General features: G+C 38.4%; 1 protein-coding gene across 20 annotated transcripts in view; it reads left to right on the top strand.

Annotated features, from left to right (window-relative positions):
- LOC120315267 (keratin, type II cytoskeletal 1-like) overlaps positions 1–8,312 on the top strand; it is a 34,807-nt gene extending 26,495 nt beyond the window's left edge. For 7 of the 20 annotated variants that reach the window (XM_039359334.1, XM_039359434.1, XM_039359468.1 and 4 more), the window contains 14 exons: positions 501–539; positions 1,271–1,303; positions 3,118–3,150; positions 4,350–4,382; positions 4,656–4,688; positions 4,913–4,945; positions 5,561–5,593; positions 5,748–5,780; positions 5,997–6,029; positions 6,648–6,680; positions 6,834–6,866; positions 7,075–7,107; positions 7,203–7,226; positions 8,026–8,312. In XM_039359334.1, coding sequence (XP_039215268.1) covers positions 501–539; positions 1,271–1,303; positions 3,118–3,150; positions 4,350–4,382; positions 4,656–4,688; positions 4,913–4,945; positions 5,561–5,593; positions 5,748–5,780; positions 5,997–6,029; positions 6,648–6,680; positions 6,834–6,866; positions 7,075–7,107; positions 7,203–7,226 — 426 coding nt within the window. In that variant the 3' untranslated portion in view covers positions 8,026–8,312. The remainder of the gene's footprint in view (positions 1–500; positions 540–1,270; positions 1,304–3,117; positions 3,151–4,349; positions 4,383–4,655; positions 4,689–4,912; positions 4,946–5,560; positions 5,594–5,747; positions 5,781–5,996; positions 6,030–6,647; positions 6,681–6,833; positions 6,867–7,074; positions 7,108–7,202; positions 7,227–8,025) is intronic. The other 13 variants (XM_039359352.1, XM_039359379.1, XM_039359370.1 and 10 more) reach the window with 13 other exon arrangements.
- Positions 8,313–15,840: the final 7,528 nt, after the last annotated feature.

Consider the following 15,840-nt stretch of genomic DNA (forward strand, 5'->3'; position numbering starts at 1 on the left):
CAAGGTTTTTTTTTCTCTGTACACATTGTCTTTTTGTGAATGTGGAAGAATATTGAAAAAAGATCTCTCAGAAATGCATTGGTTTAAAGATCCATGTTGTGAGAAAGAATATAGGATTTTTATCTGAAGAATTAATCTGAAAAAAATCATATATAAGATACTATATGGCACAGTTGGAAAAACCAGGAGTGATTTCATATCAGATTAGAACAGTTCCCTTTTGTTTCCCTTTAAGGGCATAAATGGTGCTCATGGAATGTGGGTAAATTCCCCATCTTTTATTCTCTTTTCTACTCCATTTAAAGTTGTTGGTTTCATTATTGAGCTTGGATGGTGAATTAATTGGAATCAATTAAATTAAAAGAAAATATACCCTTTGTAGCCGTCAAAGCTCCCTTCGCATTTTATTTGTATAACCTCCTCCTCATGTGCTGAAGATATGACAAAATAATTACAAAGACATTCATTATCCAGGGTGATTTTTTTCCTCCTTCTTGCAGAGTTCAGGAGGTCACAGAACAGGGTCAAATAATCAGGGGGTAAGTCAACATTATTTATGTATTAAACTTATATGCCACCTATGTCACCAAGAGGTGACTCTAGGCAGCTTAAAACCAAGTAAAAAGAATAAGATAAAACATTAAATATTAAAATAATAGTATTATAGCATTAGCACCTAGACTTATATACCACTTCATAATGCTTTTAAGCTCTCTCTAAGCGGTTTATAGAGTCAGCATATTGCCCCCAACAATCTGGTTCATCATTTTACCACCTTGAAAGGATGGAAAGCTGAATCAACCTTAAGTCAGCCGGAATCGAATTCCTGGCAGCGGAATGCTGAGTTAGTCTGCAATACTGTATTCTAACCACTGTGCCACCATGGCTTTTAATAAAATAATACATATTAAACTTAAAATTGACTTTTAATTAACAAAGGTGTCTAGGAACAGAGCAAGAAGATGGAAGTGGAGTCTTATCTCAGTCCACTATCCACTTCCAGTATGATATGTCCTCATTGGCACCCCAGGCTAATTAGCTCAGCCAGGTTTTCAAGCTCTTTCAGAAGGGCAAAAGGCTGGATATAGTTCTCAACATGTGGGGCACGATGTTCAAGAGGGCAGGAGCATTAAATATATATTTAATGCCTTCCATTTCCTTGATGTCTTCTGTTATTGCCAGATACTGAAGATGGAAGTGATGGCATGGTTGGAGAAGTCATGGATGCAATCAAACAGACTAAAATGGTTTCCTTTTGCTTCCCTTTTAGGGCACGAATGGTGCTAATGTAGGTGGAATAACAGTACGTAACTTTTATTTTTTTTCTACCATTCTTTTCTTTCATATTCTTCTTCCATGTGAGCTAGCACTCCATTTGTCTCCCTACCAAAAACTTCATCAGAAACATTCAAAGGAGCGAGAGTCAAAATATCTGGCCTGTTTTTAACCTTCTTTTCTATTGACTAAAAATGGATTCAGCAGCAATGTTGGAGTGAAGATTCTCCCTGGGGAGTGAGCCGCAAAGGGGGAGAATTAGATCAGTTCTGGATATCCGTGTGGGGAAATATGAAAGGTGATGAGAAGTGCATTATTATATCTGTGGAACTCAAAAAGTAAGATATTTGAAGTGACCTAAAATGTTTAATAAAGTAAATGATAGTTTGGTAACCTAGTTCAGGGCTTTTCAACCAGTGGTACGCATACCACTTGTGGTACATTAACGAGTGGCAGGTGGTACGCAGCCCTATTAGCCAAGTATACTGGCTAGCAGTACTACTGGCTAGCAGTACTACTTTTCTATTTCTCCCTTCTTCATATTCTTCCTCCTCCTGAACAAGCAGCCATTTTATCCTTCTTCCTCCTTCACCAAAAATTGGTAGGATTTTAACTGACATGTACCCAAGTTCACATATGAAATGTGATCAGGTTGTTCAAGATTTTGGAAAGCCTTTTACTCTCTGTCTGTTAAAGGTCCTGTTTTCTTAGCAATGGACTCTTGTGTTAATCAATAAATATTAAACAAAAAAAATTCAATGCAAGGATAATTCTGTCTGGCTATTTTGATTTTTTTGAAGGTGGAAGAAAACAGGAGTGAAAAAAATCACTCAGAATATTTTAATATATTTGTGTGTTTTGGAACCATTTCATTCCAGGTTCTGTGAAAGAGCACACAGTTGTTTTTATCTGGAGAATGGAAGAATTCATATACAAGATGGTAGTAATGACATAGTTGTAGAAATCATGGGTGATATCGTATCAGATGAAAATGGTTTTTGTTTCCTATTTAGGGCATGTATGGTGCAATGCCACTAAGTAGCTTTTGTTTATTTTTCCCAATTTCTTTCTTCCATATTCTTCTTCCAGCTCAACAAGCATGTATTTTATCTTTTTTATCTATCTATGTTTATCTATCTTTCTTCCCACTACACCAAAAGTAGCTCTAGAGTGTCCTGTGAATAATTACAGCAGTGACGGGCCAAAACATTTGGCATGTTTTTATCTTCCTTACCAATAACCGACATGTTAACAATAGATCCATTACCCAACTTGGAATGAAGGTTCTCCCTGACTGAGTAGCTCCATGGGAAAGCATGTAGAAGAAATTATGATAGAAAGAAAAAAATTGGCTACTAGAAGGTCTGGTGAAGCTGAACTGGAAAGCAGCTTTCCAAGACAGAGTAAGCAATGGAAGTCTTTTTACTCACTGCTGGTATCTCATTGCTTGGTAAATCCTTTAGCCAACCCAATGCAGCATCTGTTTTACAGAGAAAAGAAGCCCCTTATGCAATTTCACTTCACTTTGTGTTATGTGCCGGGAAGATGTTTTCTTAATCTTCCCAAGGGACTCATTTTGAATGGAGGAGAGGTATCTGAACAGCTTTTTGTCTGGCGGTTGTTTCTCTCCTTAACTGTCATGTCTGATCTACATGATGCATGTGTACAATTTTTTTGTCTCCTTTCATGCTTTGTTGTGTGAAATTAGACACATTTTTTTTTTAATCTGGACACTGAAGGAATTGAAATATGAGATTCGGAAGATGACAGTGATGGCATAGTTATAGAAGTCATGGTGTAATCAGATCAGAAGAGAAGGGTTACTTTTTGTTTCCCTTTTAGGGCATCAATGGGGCCGGTGGAGGTCCAATGCAAGTAAGTAGCTTTTGAGGGTGAAGGTTCGTTCTCAAAGCTTGGTTTCCAAACATTTCGTTACCAGGCTAGGTATCACCTTCAGTGGAGTTTAGGGGATCAGTAGCTTCTATTTATTTTCTGCCTTCTCTTTTCTTCATATTCTTTTTCCACCTAAACAAACACCCATTTATCCTTCTTCCTTTTTGATCAAAAGCATCTGTGCAGTGCACAGAGGATAAGCATGCAAGCTGGGCCAAAATATTTGGCCTGGTTTAATGAATATCGACCTCTTAAAAATAGATCCAGCACCCAGGCTGGGGTGAAGATACCCCTTGTGGACTGATCCCCTGCATGGAACATAACATAGAGGAGATCTTAATGCACAGACAAATCTGTATGTACAATTATAACTACCTTTTCAATATCTAATTTATTTGGAGAAGGATGTAGAGAAAGTGGAGGTGACGGAAGAGAGAGATTCAAATGAAGCTGAATCAGATAATAGCTTACTATGAAGAGCATTTCCCAGGTGTAATGTGCAAAGGAATTCCTTACTCACTGATGAATTCTTATTACTTGCTGATTCTTGAACCCAGGCAAATGCAATTGCTTTGTTCAGAGAAAAATGGTCCCTAAAACAATCTGACTTCATTTTGTTGTAAATATGAGCAAGAATCCTCTCAAAGATGGATGAATGGCAACGCCACAGTTTTTCCTTTACTGATTTATTTTTTATCTCCTTAATAGTCGTGTCTGATGTACAGGATCCAGATCTTCTTCCCAATAGATACATATCCTCTTCTACTCCTTCAGAGTTATTTCACCTGGATTTTTGTGGAATCCAGAAATGGAGATTTTTCAATACATCCAAAATATTTAATAAAATAGAAGTCTATTTTAGTAACCTAGTCTGTGTTACAGAGCACATACAACATACTTATTCTGTGTACTGGTCTAACCATTTTTCTGGACTTTTCATAATATATGAAATATGATTAAATAGCTCATATTCACACAACATAGTAATCCATAGAGCAACTAAAAGCAATGCAACATGTATGAAACTATCCAGGTTTAAGCTTGATATGTCACTGCGGCTGGCAAGTTGACCTTGATTTGGTTAAACAGTCAATAGGAGGCCAATATTCACATACAGAATAACCTCATTTCCAATAATTGTTATATCAGGGTAGAAGGGTTACCTTCTGTTTCCCTTTTAGGGCAATAATGGCCCTGCCGAGGGTCGAAGGCCAGTAAGTATCTTTCATTTATATTTTACCATTCATTTTTTCATATATTTTTTCACACCTGAATGAGAGAAGGAAGTCTTTGCTCACTGCTCAGCTGTCATTGCTTGTTAAACCCTTTAGCCAACCAAATGCACTGGCTACATTCAGACAAAAGTGGTCCTGCATGCAATTTGGAATTGAAATACAAGATGCAGAGGGTGTAGTGGTGACATAGTTGCAGAAGTCATGGATGTTATCATACCAAAATATAAGATTTACCTTTTGTTTCCCTTTCAGGGCATGAATGGTGCTGGTGGAGGTCCAATGCCAGTAAGTAGCTTTTATTTATTTTCTGCTCCTCTTTTCCTTATATTCTTTCTCCACCTGAACAAGCACCCATTTTATCCTTCTTCCTCCCTGACCAAAAGCCTCTGCAGAGTCATCAGAGCATATTCATAGCAGGCAGGACCAAAACATTTGGCCCACAGTTAACCTCATTTCCAATACCTGTTATCATATCAGAGTAGAAGGGTTACCTTTTGTTTCCATTTTAGGGCAATAATGGCCTTGCTGGAGGTCCAAGGCCAGTAAGTATCTTTCATTTATATTTTACCATTCCTTTCTTCATATATTTTGTTCAGCTGAACAAGTATCCCTTTAAGGGCCTTTTTCCTCCTCCGTCAAAAGCCTCTGCAGAGTCGTCAGAGCATATTCATAGGAGGCAGGGCCAAAATATTTAGCCTGTGTTTAACCTCATTTCCAATAACTGATCTCTTAAAAATAGTTTCTGAAGATCCTGAGTGAAGATTCTGCTTTGGATGGGAAGAAATGTAAAGTTCTTGATGCACAAATAAATTTGTGTATACAATCATGACTACCTTTTCATTCTTCTAACTTACATGGAGTAGAAGGAGATGGAGGTGGCCAAAATAGAGGGTTAAGGGAAGCTGAATGAGATAGTGGTATATCGTGAGGAAGATGCCACAAGTACAATGTGTAAAGGAAGTCCTGAAGTACTGCTGGGTTCTCATGGTTGGCCAAATGTTGCACCCAACAAACTTCAGCGGCTTTGATAAGAGAAGAGTGTCTCCTAGCACAATCCAACTTCATTTTGTGTTCAGTATCAGCACCTTTTCTGCTTCTTCTCTAGGCAGAATGATATCTTGTCAGATTATAATGGTTACCTTTTCTTCCCCTTTCAGACCATGAATGGCACGGCTGGAGGTGGAATGATGGTAAGCATCTCCTGTTTATTTTGCGCCACTCCATAATTCTTGCCATATTCTCCTTCTACCCCAACAAGTGTGCTTTTTATCTTTCTACCCAAGTGATGTCATAATTGGAGAAGACATGGCATTATCATTTTCTTTTGTTTTGTTTCCCTTTTAGGGCATGAATGGCGCTGGTGGAGGTTCAATGCCGGTAAGTAGTTCTTATTTATTTTCTGCCATTCATATTTTTCCTTTCACCTGAACAATTATCCTTTTAAGCCTTCTTCTTTCTTCAGCAACAGCCTCTGCAAATCCCCAGAGCAGATTCCTAGCGGGCAGGACCAAAGCATTTGGCCCATAGTTAACCTCATTTCCAATAACTTTTATCATATCAGAGTAGAAGGGTTACCTTCTGTTTCCCTTTTAGGGCAATAATGACCCTGCTGGAGGTCCAAGGCCAGTAAGTAGCTTTTACTTATATTTTATCATTCCTTTCTTCATATATGTTTTCCATCTGAATGAGAGGAGTCTTTGCTCACTGCTCAGTTCTCGTTGTTTGTTAAATCCTTTAGCTAACCAAATGCATTGGTTATATTCAGGCAAAAGTGGTTCCTCATGCAGTGGTGGGATTCAGCCAGTTCACACCCGTTCAGTAGAACGGTTAGCTAAATTGTGTTGAGTTCAGAGAACCGGCTGAACCCACGCTGCTTCTGGAAATCCGTTCTAGGCTTGGGAGGCCTGGAGGAGGCCTCCCAGACCTAGAACAGCCCACAGGAAGTGCATTGATGTCACCTCCAGAAGTCTGTTCTAGGCCTCCGAGGCCTGGAGGTCGCCTCCCAGGCCTAGAACAGCCCACAGGAAGTGCATTGCTGTCACTTCCAGAAGTCCGTTCTAGGCTTCAGAGGCATTCCAGGCCTGCATCCATGCAGAGAACCGGATGTTAAGGTATTTGAATCCCACTACTGCCCTCATGCAATCTGGAAGTACAAGATTCAGAGGATGTAGTGGTGACATAGTTGCAGAAGTTGTGGATGTTATCATACCAAAGTACAAGATTTAATTTTTGATTCCCTTTTAGAGTATGAATGGCACTGGTGGAGGTCCAATGCCAGTAAGTAGCTTTTATTTATTTTCTGCTCCTCTTTTCCTTATATTCTTTCTCCACCTGAACGAGCAATATTTGTAGGTCATGAGAGGTCATGTGGTGGCACAGTTGTAGAAGTCAGGGTGTTATCATTTTGTTTCACTTTGGTTTCCTTTTTAGGGCACGAATGGTGCTGGTGGAGGTCCAATGCCAGTAAGTAGTTCTTGTTTATTTTCTGCCATTCATATTTTTCTTCCATCTGAACAATTATCCTTTTACCTCCTTCACCAAAAGCCTCTGCAGAATCTCCAGAGCATATTCTTAGCAGGCAGGACCAAAACTTTTGGCCCATGTTTAATCTCATTTCCAATAACTGTTATCATATCAGAGTAGAAGGGTTACCTTTGGTTTCTCTTTTTAGGGTATGAATGGTGCCGGTGAAGGTAGCATTTCGGTAAGTAGCTTTTATTTGTTGCAATTGCTTAATATCCTTCTTCCTCTTAAACACGTATCCCATTTATCCTTCTTCCTCTTGTACTTTTTTCCCAGGGTAAACAGAGCTCAAGAAGATAGGTAAGCCCTGCACAGAAAAAGTGGGTTGTTTGTGGGGAGGGTTAACATGAAGATATCATTTCGAAGATTCCAAACCATAAATTCTCTACCCTTCCCACTTTTCTTCTCCATTAGAAAGTATCACTCTAAGAGCCAACATGAGACTTTGGGACATGCGTGTCCTCCAAAGTGGGTGCAAGACTGTCCATGGGGAGAGGGATAATGGGGAATGTGATGCCATGCCTGTCAGGACATCATCACACAGTATACATAATTTCTGTTTCTACCACCTATTGATCTCACAAAGTACTTCTTGGAAAAGCACACCTGACCTGCTGCAATGTTTTCAAACTTGATAACTTAAGCTGAGTGGACCTCAACTCCCAGAATTCCCCAGCCAGCATGGGGAACCCAAAGAAGCTAGGGTGTCCAAAGAAACATTCCAGAAACAGCTTCTGAAACTAGAATTTTATTTAAATGTTCATGAGCTATTACTCACATCATCAGATAAATGGAATGGTTTGAGAATCATGAGATTCATTGAGATGAAATATGGAAGAGAAGGGAAAGATTAGTTCCTTAATTATGCAAATTCCTTGAAAGAAGAATCATAAGTACTTAATAATTAACAGATGAATGCATTGTGCTAGTTAAGTCATAATTGTTAGTCTCAAAAGTTCTGGCAGATTTTTTTTTTAATCAGTCTTGGTGACCACAATACATCTCTATTCCTATAATTACTCAGCAATTATTTTTTCAAAAGTTTCATTGATTAATTCTTTTCCTTTCTCTCACTTCATTTTGACCTGCAACCTAAAAGAGAGGCCGAAACTTGATTAAGGAAAATGATGGAAATTACGGAAATTGCAGAAGTATCTGAATATGCTGGAAAGGTCCAACAGCATTTTCCATTTCTGCAAAATGAACAAGATTGTTCTGCTCAAGGACATCCAATGACCCAGCCTACTCAGTGCTTGGTGGTGATGGGGGCAGTAGATATAGCATACAGCTTGATTTTAATTTGTTTCCTGTAGAAGAATAGTTGCTCTCCTTGGTGCGGGAAAAACTTTATGAAAATAAAAACAAATAAAATTCCAACTGCACAAACATCATTTGGTTGATTTGCTGAACAGTTTTGATGCTGATGTTGTTGCAGATACTGCCATAGAATATAGCTAAAGTTAGATGACAAGTCTCCCACTTCTGTGCTGTCTGGAATGAATTCCACTCTTGTTACTTAAACTAGACATACCCAATTCTTGCTGGAATTGGGTATGTCTAGTTTATTGAAGAGAAGGACGAAGGGGGACATGATAGCAGTGTACCAATATCTCAGGGGCTGCCACAAAGAAGAGGGAGTCAAGCTATTCTCCAAAGCACCTGAAGGCAGGACAAGAAGCAACGGATGGAAACTAATCAATGAGAGAAGCAACCTAGAACTAAGGAGAAACTTCCTGACAGTTAGAAGAATTAATCAGTGGAACAACCTGCCTCCAAAAGCTGTGAATGCTCCAACACTGGAGGCTTTTAAGAAGAGACTGGACAGCCATTTTTCAAAAATAGTATAGGGTTAGCTGCCTGAGCAGGGGGTTGGACTTGATGACCTCCAAGGTCCCTTCCAACTTTATTATTATTATTATTATTATTATTATTATTATTATTATTATTATTATTATTAATCATCACACAGTCAGCCAGATGTTCAGACTGGATTTGGCATTTTGTCTACCTATCGAGTCCTTACCCAGGATCTATTATTATTATTATTATTATTATTATTATTAATAATAATAATAATAATAATAATAATAATAATAATAATAACAATAATAATACTATATAGTCCTATGTTTTTCAATCTTGGCAGCTTTCAGATTATGGACATCAGCCTGCAGAATTGGGAGCCAGCCAACCGTGTAAAAATATATGGATACTTGTCCATATAATTCAAATATTGGTCCATGTAATTGATAGAAAAAGTGCCAGATTGGTGATTTATACTCTTGCAGACAGCTGGTCATTTGCATTCTTTTAGCACATTGTTAAAGCTACTTGGAGGCTTACCTGTGTCTTCAGGGTCACCTGAGTAGTACAAATTGTTGTGTGGGGCCTTGTCTCCATCTTTCCATTCCCCAACCGTCCAGTCAGAGCTGAAGAAGCTTCTTGGATGAAAAGCGAAACATCATCAAAGAAAAACAAGAAAGTTCAGTTGCCTTATGAAAAAAACATCTTTGGGATTTGTTCACTTTATTTGTCATCCATCTAGCCACAAGGCAACTCTGGGCAGCTTACAAAATTGAAAGCAATAAACAATACAAATACATATAGCAATAAAATTATAAGTTATGGTGAAAAGATAAGGAGGGAGGGAACAAGGTGTGCAGGGAGTGAGATGGGATCTGTTATTAGTCCATCAACCACCATCAACGTAGGATTTCCCCGTTGGCGCCTCAGGCCAACTGGCAGAACCAGGTTTTCAGAAAGGCAGGAAGGTAGAAGCAGATCTCACCGGGGGGGGGGGGGGGAAGGGCAGTGGTGGGATTCAGCCGGTTTGCACCACTTTGGCAGAACCAGTGGCTAATTTTTTGTTACCCAGAACCAGAATGGACTTCTGGAAGTGGCATCCACACAGACAGCCAGTTGTTCACATATTTGAATCCCACCACTGGGTAGGGGTAGTGTTAATTAATAATAAAACCTTCGTTATTAAAGTATAACATGTATACAGTGAAATTGGCTGAGCCTTTGCTTGCCTCCAAATGACAAACAAACAAACAAACAAACTTCTCAATTCTGATGGAGAATGGGGGGAGGGAGATGTTTTAACCATCTAAGTTAGACTTTATCCAAAATATACATTTTAAAATTCATCTTTGTGCTTAATCAGATGTCTCCACTAGAGTCCAGCAAGACCTGATATCTGTTATTTTCTTTCCGTTTATCTCATTTTTTTTTCACCACACCTATGTGCAACTTTTGCTACTTTCTCAGATTCTGGTTTAGTGCCATTCTGGAAACTTTTATATGTGCTCTGTTGGGTAAGATTATAGCAGCTATATACACACCATGGGACTCGTAGGTCACTCATCCTTATCTTGATGATGTTGTCAGTATTAGATATAATCTTTTGTGTTGCCTCTTATCAACTCAATCAATTAAGGCCACCACACGTATCGACCCAATCAATTAAGGCCACCACATTGATTTGCATCAAAAGGACCTTTGCTACTCTTGGAAGTGTTTCTGAAGGAATTATCTTCTTGTTTGCAAAGTAACTTAACCCCAAAAAGAACTTTGAAAAGGCATCTGATGGAAAGAACATCATGCTTGCATAGTCATTTGGAGAAAACTGATGAATCAAAAATATCAGGCTTTGGGCATAAGAAACAGAACAATCAGGGAGCTATAAAATTCCTCTCCTTTTGGAAGAAATATTCTTCAAGGGAGACTCGATTAGACCATGTCCCCTTAGGAAACAGAATGAACTGGGACTAGAAAAGAATAATATCTAGCTACGATATCTCTGAAGAATCCTAAATAAAATGAATCTGATGATGAAGTGCCTGCTGGTGGGCAATGTAGCTATTCTCAACTGATCATTCTCTAGGGTTCCTGCCTGAGCAGGGGGTTGGACTAGATGACCTCCAAGGTCCCTTTCAACTATTATTATTATTATGGATCATCTCACAGTCAGCCAGATGTTCACACTGGATTTGGCATTTGGTCTACGTATCGAATCCTTACCCAGGACCTGGATAGGCAGATGTGGATGTTTGATGGTATTACAGATATCGTCGCAGGATGGAAGCAGTTCCTAGTAAGGCCACCTTTTGCAATTGACTAATAGTGAATTTGTCAATGCCAATCATGTTCAAGTGGTGCTCCAGTTGTTTTGGGATTGCACCCAAGAAGCCTATGACTATTGGTACTACCCTTGCTTGCTTTTACCACAGTCTTTCTATTTCTATTTGTAGGTCTTTGTATTTTGTTATCTTCTCAAGTTCTTTCTTGTCTATTCTGCTGTCTCCAGGCACTGCCACGTCCACTATCCAGACTTTTTTGTCTTTCTTATCGACGATTGTTAAGTCTGGGGTGTTATGTTGCAGGTGCTTGTCTGTTTGAATTCTGAAGTCCCAGAGCAGTTTAATTTTATCATTTTCTATGACTTTCTCTATTTTATGATCCCACCAGTTTTTGCTTACAGGCAAATGATATTTTTTGCAGATCTTCCAATGCACCATTGTTGCTACTTTGTCATGCCACTGCTTGTAGTCTGTCTGGGTGATCTTCTTGCAGCAGCCTATCAGGTGATCCACTGTTTCTTCAGCTTCTTTGCATAGGCGACACTTACTGTCTGTTGCTGTCTTCTCAATTTTGACTTTATATGCATTTGTCCTTAAGGTTTGGTCTTGTGCAGCCAGAATTAGTCCCTCGGTCTCTTTCTTCAATTTTCCTGCTCTTAGCCATTACCAGGTCTTGTTATTATCTGCTTTCCCAGCTATTTTTTTTAATGTATTGGCCATGTAGTACTTTTTCTTCCCATACCTCTATTCTGTTCTTCATTTGGTCTTTCTTGTAGGCCAGTTTGGTCTCTCCAGTAGTCAGTAAGCCTTCCTGATATACTAATTTCAGTTCATCTTCATCATTGTTCTTCAGATATTCTTCCAAAGCCATTTTTTCTTCTTCAACCATCTGATGTACTTGTAGCATTCCACGCCCACCTATTTGCCTTGGTAGATAAAGTCTGTCAATGTCACTGCGTGGATGAAGGACATGATTCATTGTCATTATTTTTCTGGTCTTCCTATCCATTGCTTTTAGTTCTGCTTGAGTCCAGTCCACTATTCCAGTTGTGTACCTAATGACTGGTATTGCCCAGGTGTTGATTGCCTTTATGGTATTTCCTCCATTGAGTTTGGACTTTAAGATCTTCTTCACTCTCTTGATGTATTCACTTCTAATCTTTTTCTTGACTTCAGTGTGCTTGATGTTGTCAGCTTGAAGGATACCCAAGTATTTGTAGTAATCTTCCTCATCCAGACTCTTAATGTTATTTTCGTGGGGCATCTAGATTCCTTCAGTTTTCACTATTTTTCCTTGTTTGATAGTAAGTGTGGCACATTTGTCCAAGCCAAACTCCATTACAATATCTTGGCTATATATACGGACAGTGTTGAGCAGCGATTCTATTTCAGATGATGTTTTTCCATACAGCTTCAGATCATCCATGTAAAGGAGATGGGATAGTCTGGCAGATGTTTTTGATGTTTGATAGCCATGTCCTGAGTTATTCAGTATTGTTGACAGAGGAAACAGTGCAATAACAAATAGTAATGGTGATAATGAATCTCCTTGAAATATTCCTCTCTTGATATTAACCTCTCCCAGTCTCTCACCATTGATCTGCAACTGTGTCTTCCATTGTGCCATCGATCTTTGCACAAATTTTCTGATGTTTCTACTGACTTCTGTTATTTCTAGGCACTTGATTATCCAGTCATGTGGCAGAGAGTCAAATGCCTTTTTGTAGTCAATCCATGCCACATTCAGGTTGGTCTTCCTTTTCTTGCAGTTTTCCAAGATCATTTTTTCTATTAGGAGTTGATCTTTTGTTCCTCTGCTATTGGGGTGGTTTCCTTTCTGCTCAGGTCGAAAGAGATTGTTTTCAGCTAGATGCTGTTGTACTGCATCAGCTACTAAACCAGTTAGTAATTTGAAAGTTGTTGGTAAGCAGGTAATTGGCCTGTAGTTGCCTGATGTTGCCCCTTTTGCTGGATTTTTCATTATTAGGTAGGTTTTCCCAGTTGTTAGCCACTTTTCAATTTCTCCTCCTTGTAGTATATTGTTGAACTGCTTGGCAATGAGTGGGTGTATAACAGTTAGATGTTTCAACCAAAACCCATGCAGTTCATCTTCACCTGGTGCTGACCAATTTTTGATTTTCCTTGCTCTTTTTTCTACCATTTTTCTTGTTATTACTAGTTCTTTCATTTCAACTTCTGTTTTATTTGCATCCACCTCTTTTAACCAATCCGCATCCTTGTTGTATTTTTTTGGATTATCCCATATCTGCTTCCAGAACTGCACTGTTTCTTCCTTGTCAGGTACTGACTGATTCATTGCAGTTTCTCCATTGATGGATTGGTAGAAATGTTTCTGATTGGATTGAAATTGGAGGTTCTGCCTATAGTTTGCAATTCGAGCTTCATATCTACTGATTTTCCTGGCAATAACCGTTATTTGTTGCTTTATTATTTCCAGTGCTTCCTTGATCTTCCTTGTTTCTAAGTGGTATTTCTTGATTAGGTATTCTTTGGTCTTCTTGTTCTTCAGCTTCTTTTCTTTCATCTGTTCTAGCTTACTTCCATGTTATCTTAACTTGCTGATCTTATTTTCTAGTCTAACCTTCCATTTTTATGGTGCACTGCTTGTTTGTTTTTCTTCTTTGTTGATTTTGCATCCCAGGTATTCAGTTATAACTGCAGCTGTGCTGTACATTAGTTGGTTTGTTTCTTGCAGTGAATTGGTGCTTATACTTATACTTATTATTATTATTATTATTATTATTATATTATATGAGAATTTCTTCATTCTTCAGATAAAAATATGTTTGTAATACAACATGGAGTGAGAGAAACTAAAAGACCTACATGTATTGCACCAGCTTGGGGCAGTGCAATCGCATTTAAGACCAGGCATGGGAATTCCGCATGGATCAAAGAACACCAGCCCAGCGCCATTCTGTCCTGTTGGGCTTCAGTTCAGGCCCTTGCTCCCCATTCAACCTTTAATAGTCTGCAGGCGCTCTGAGAGTGAGGTCACATCATCACTTAACTCACCATGGGCTGAGAATGAGATCTACGCATTAGGAGAGTCACATGGGTGCAATCCTGTCCAGAGCCCCAGTCACTTTCCTTTTCCAAGTGGCAACTAGAAGCCTGCAGCTCTATGCAGATTTACAGTTATAATCCCCCATTTCTTCTGAAACCTGTCTGGGTCCGTTAGTTGCTGAGGGGTGCCTGAACTACTAGATCCTGCCTCCCTGTAAAGTGATACAACTTTAGAGAATCTCATAGCCACCAAGGCATGGTTTGACCATGACCACTTTGGCTAAAATTAATCCTACTTCCAATATAGGTATGACCCTATTGTTACTTAGAGATTTTTTTATGATCATCGTAGCTTTAAAAAGCCCTAGATAATTCATTTACTGAGCTTTTTTATGGAACGTCTATGTTCATTAGTTTTTGGTAATGCTAGGACTGTCCTCATGCAAGGAATATAACGCAAAACAAATTTAAGCAAGATGTCACATCCCCATAGTTATATTCTTCTGAAAGGGTTCACTCCAACCTCCTATTTATCATCCATTGTGATTGTGACATTTTGTAAGCTTTAGCCATATTGGAGCCCTTTTGGACATTTAATGGCACCCTTTTTTTTTTGAGAATTTTTAACATTTTACAGAATAAATCCCCTCCCCAAACCCCCCCACCCACCTGTACCCTCCCCCAACTCCCCAAACCTCCCTAACCCTCCCCTGAACCTCCCAGAGTTGATTACAGGCTTGTCCAGAATGTTTCAAAAATAAAAAAAGAGAAAAAGAACTTAAAGCACATATGAAACTTAACACCTATAAATCCTAAACAAATCTAAGTACTTTAAATTAAATAGATTATTTCTAAAAGATAATAATCATTAAGCACATTATAATATACTCTAAAATTCTTCTAATCATACTTGTAATATTATCCATCATTCTATATAAATTCCTTCCAAAACACAATCTTAAGCACTACTTTCTTTGAGCATCTATAACTAATCTAAATACATTTAATTAAACAAATTATAGTCCCTCCAGAATACAAATTTAAACAATACTTAAAACTTAAAACATTAAAACAAACAAGTTATACTCAATCAAAAACACAAATCTAAACATTACTTAAAACTTTAAACATTAGAATCCTCACCCAAACACTGGACACATTGTAATATACTCCAAACCTTCTAATGTCATAGATATTATTATCATTTTTATAAGCTCCCCATAAAACACAAATTTATCATTACCTAAAACTTAAAAAAAAACACCTTTGTACTCATTTAAATCTTATCAGTAACAGATTCCATCCACAATAAGCAGTGAGCATTTAAATCTTCACCAATAACAAATTCCACCCACAAAAAACACAATAACAAATTCCATCCACAATAAACCCAATCCTTGTCAGTCTCAATTGTCCATTTTCATTTTCCATCCATTATCATACTGATATTATTATTGTCAGTCTCGATTGTCCATTTTCGTTATAAATCTTGAAACAAATGCTTTAGGATCTGCCCTCAAAAGCTGTACCAAATTTCCTGAGTCTCCCAACGACTCAAAAGCCAGTACATGTGGGGATTCCTTGAAATCCTTATTCTGTTGGTCTTTTTCTTTGCAATTATATGTTGCACAAATTTTCCTCTGCCCCTTCCTCTCAACTCTTTGAAACCCCTCAGTCTGAAATTTTCCATTTTTCATCTCAGATAACCATTCCATCCTTGAAGATTGCTCCAAAGGATTTATAAGTCTTGCTTCTCCCACAGATTCAGAAACCACTAGATGTGAATTTTCCTTACTCTTGTTCTG

This window comes from Crotalus tigris, unplaced genomic scaffold (genome assembly GCF_016545835.1).
Source record: "Crotalus tigris isolate CLP2741 ecotype Arizona unplaced genomic scaffold, ASM1654583v1 scf7180000017576.4783729, whole genome shotgun sequence".
Taxonomy (NCBI): Eukaryota; Metazoa; Chordata; class Lepidosauria; order Squamata; family Viperidae; genus Crotalus; species Crotalus tigris.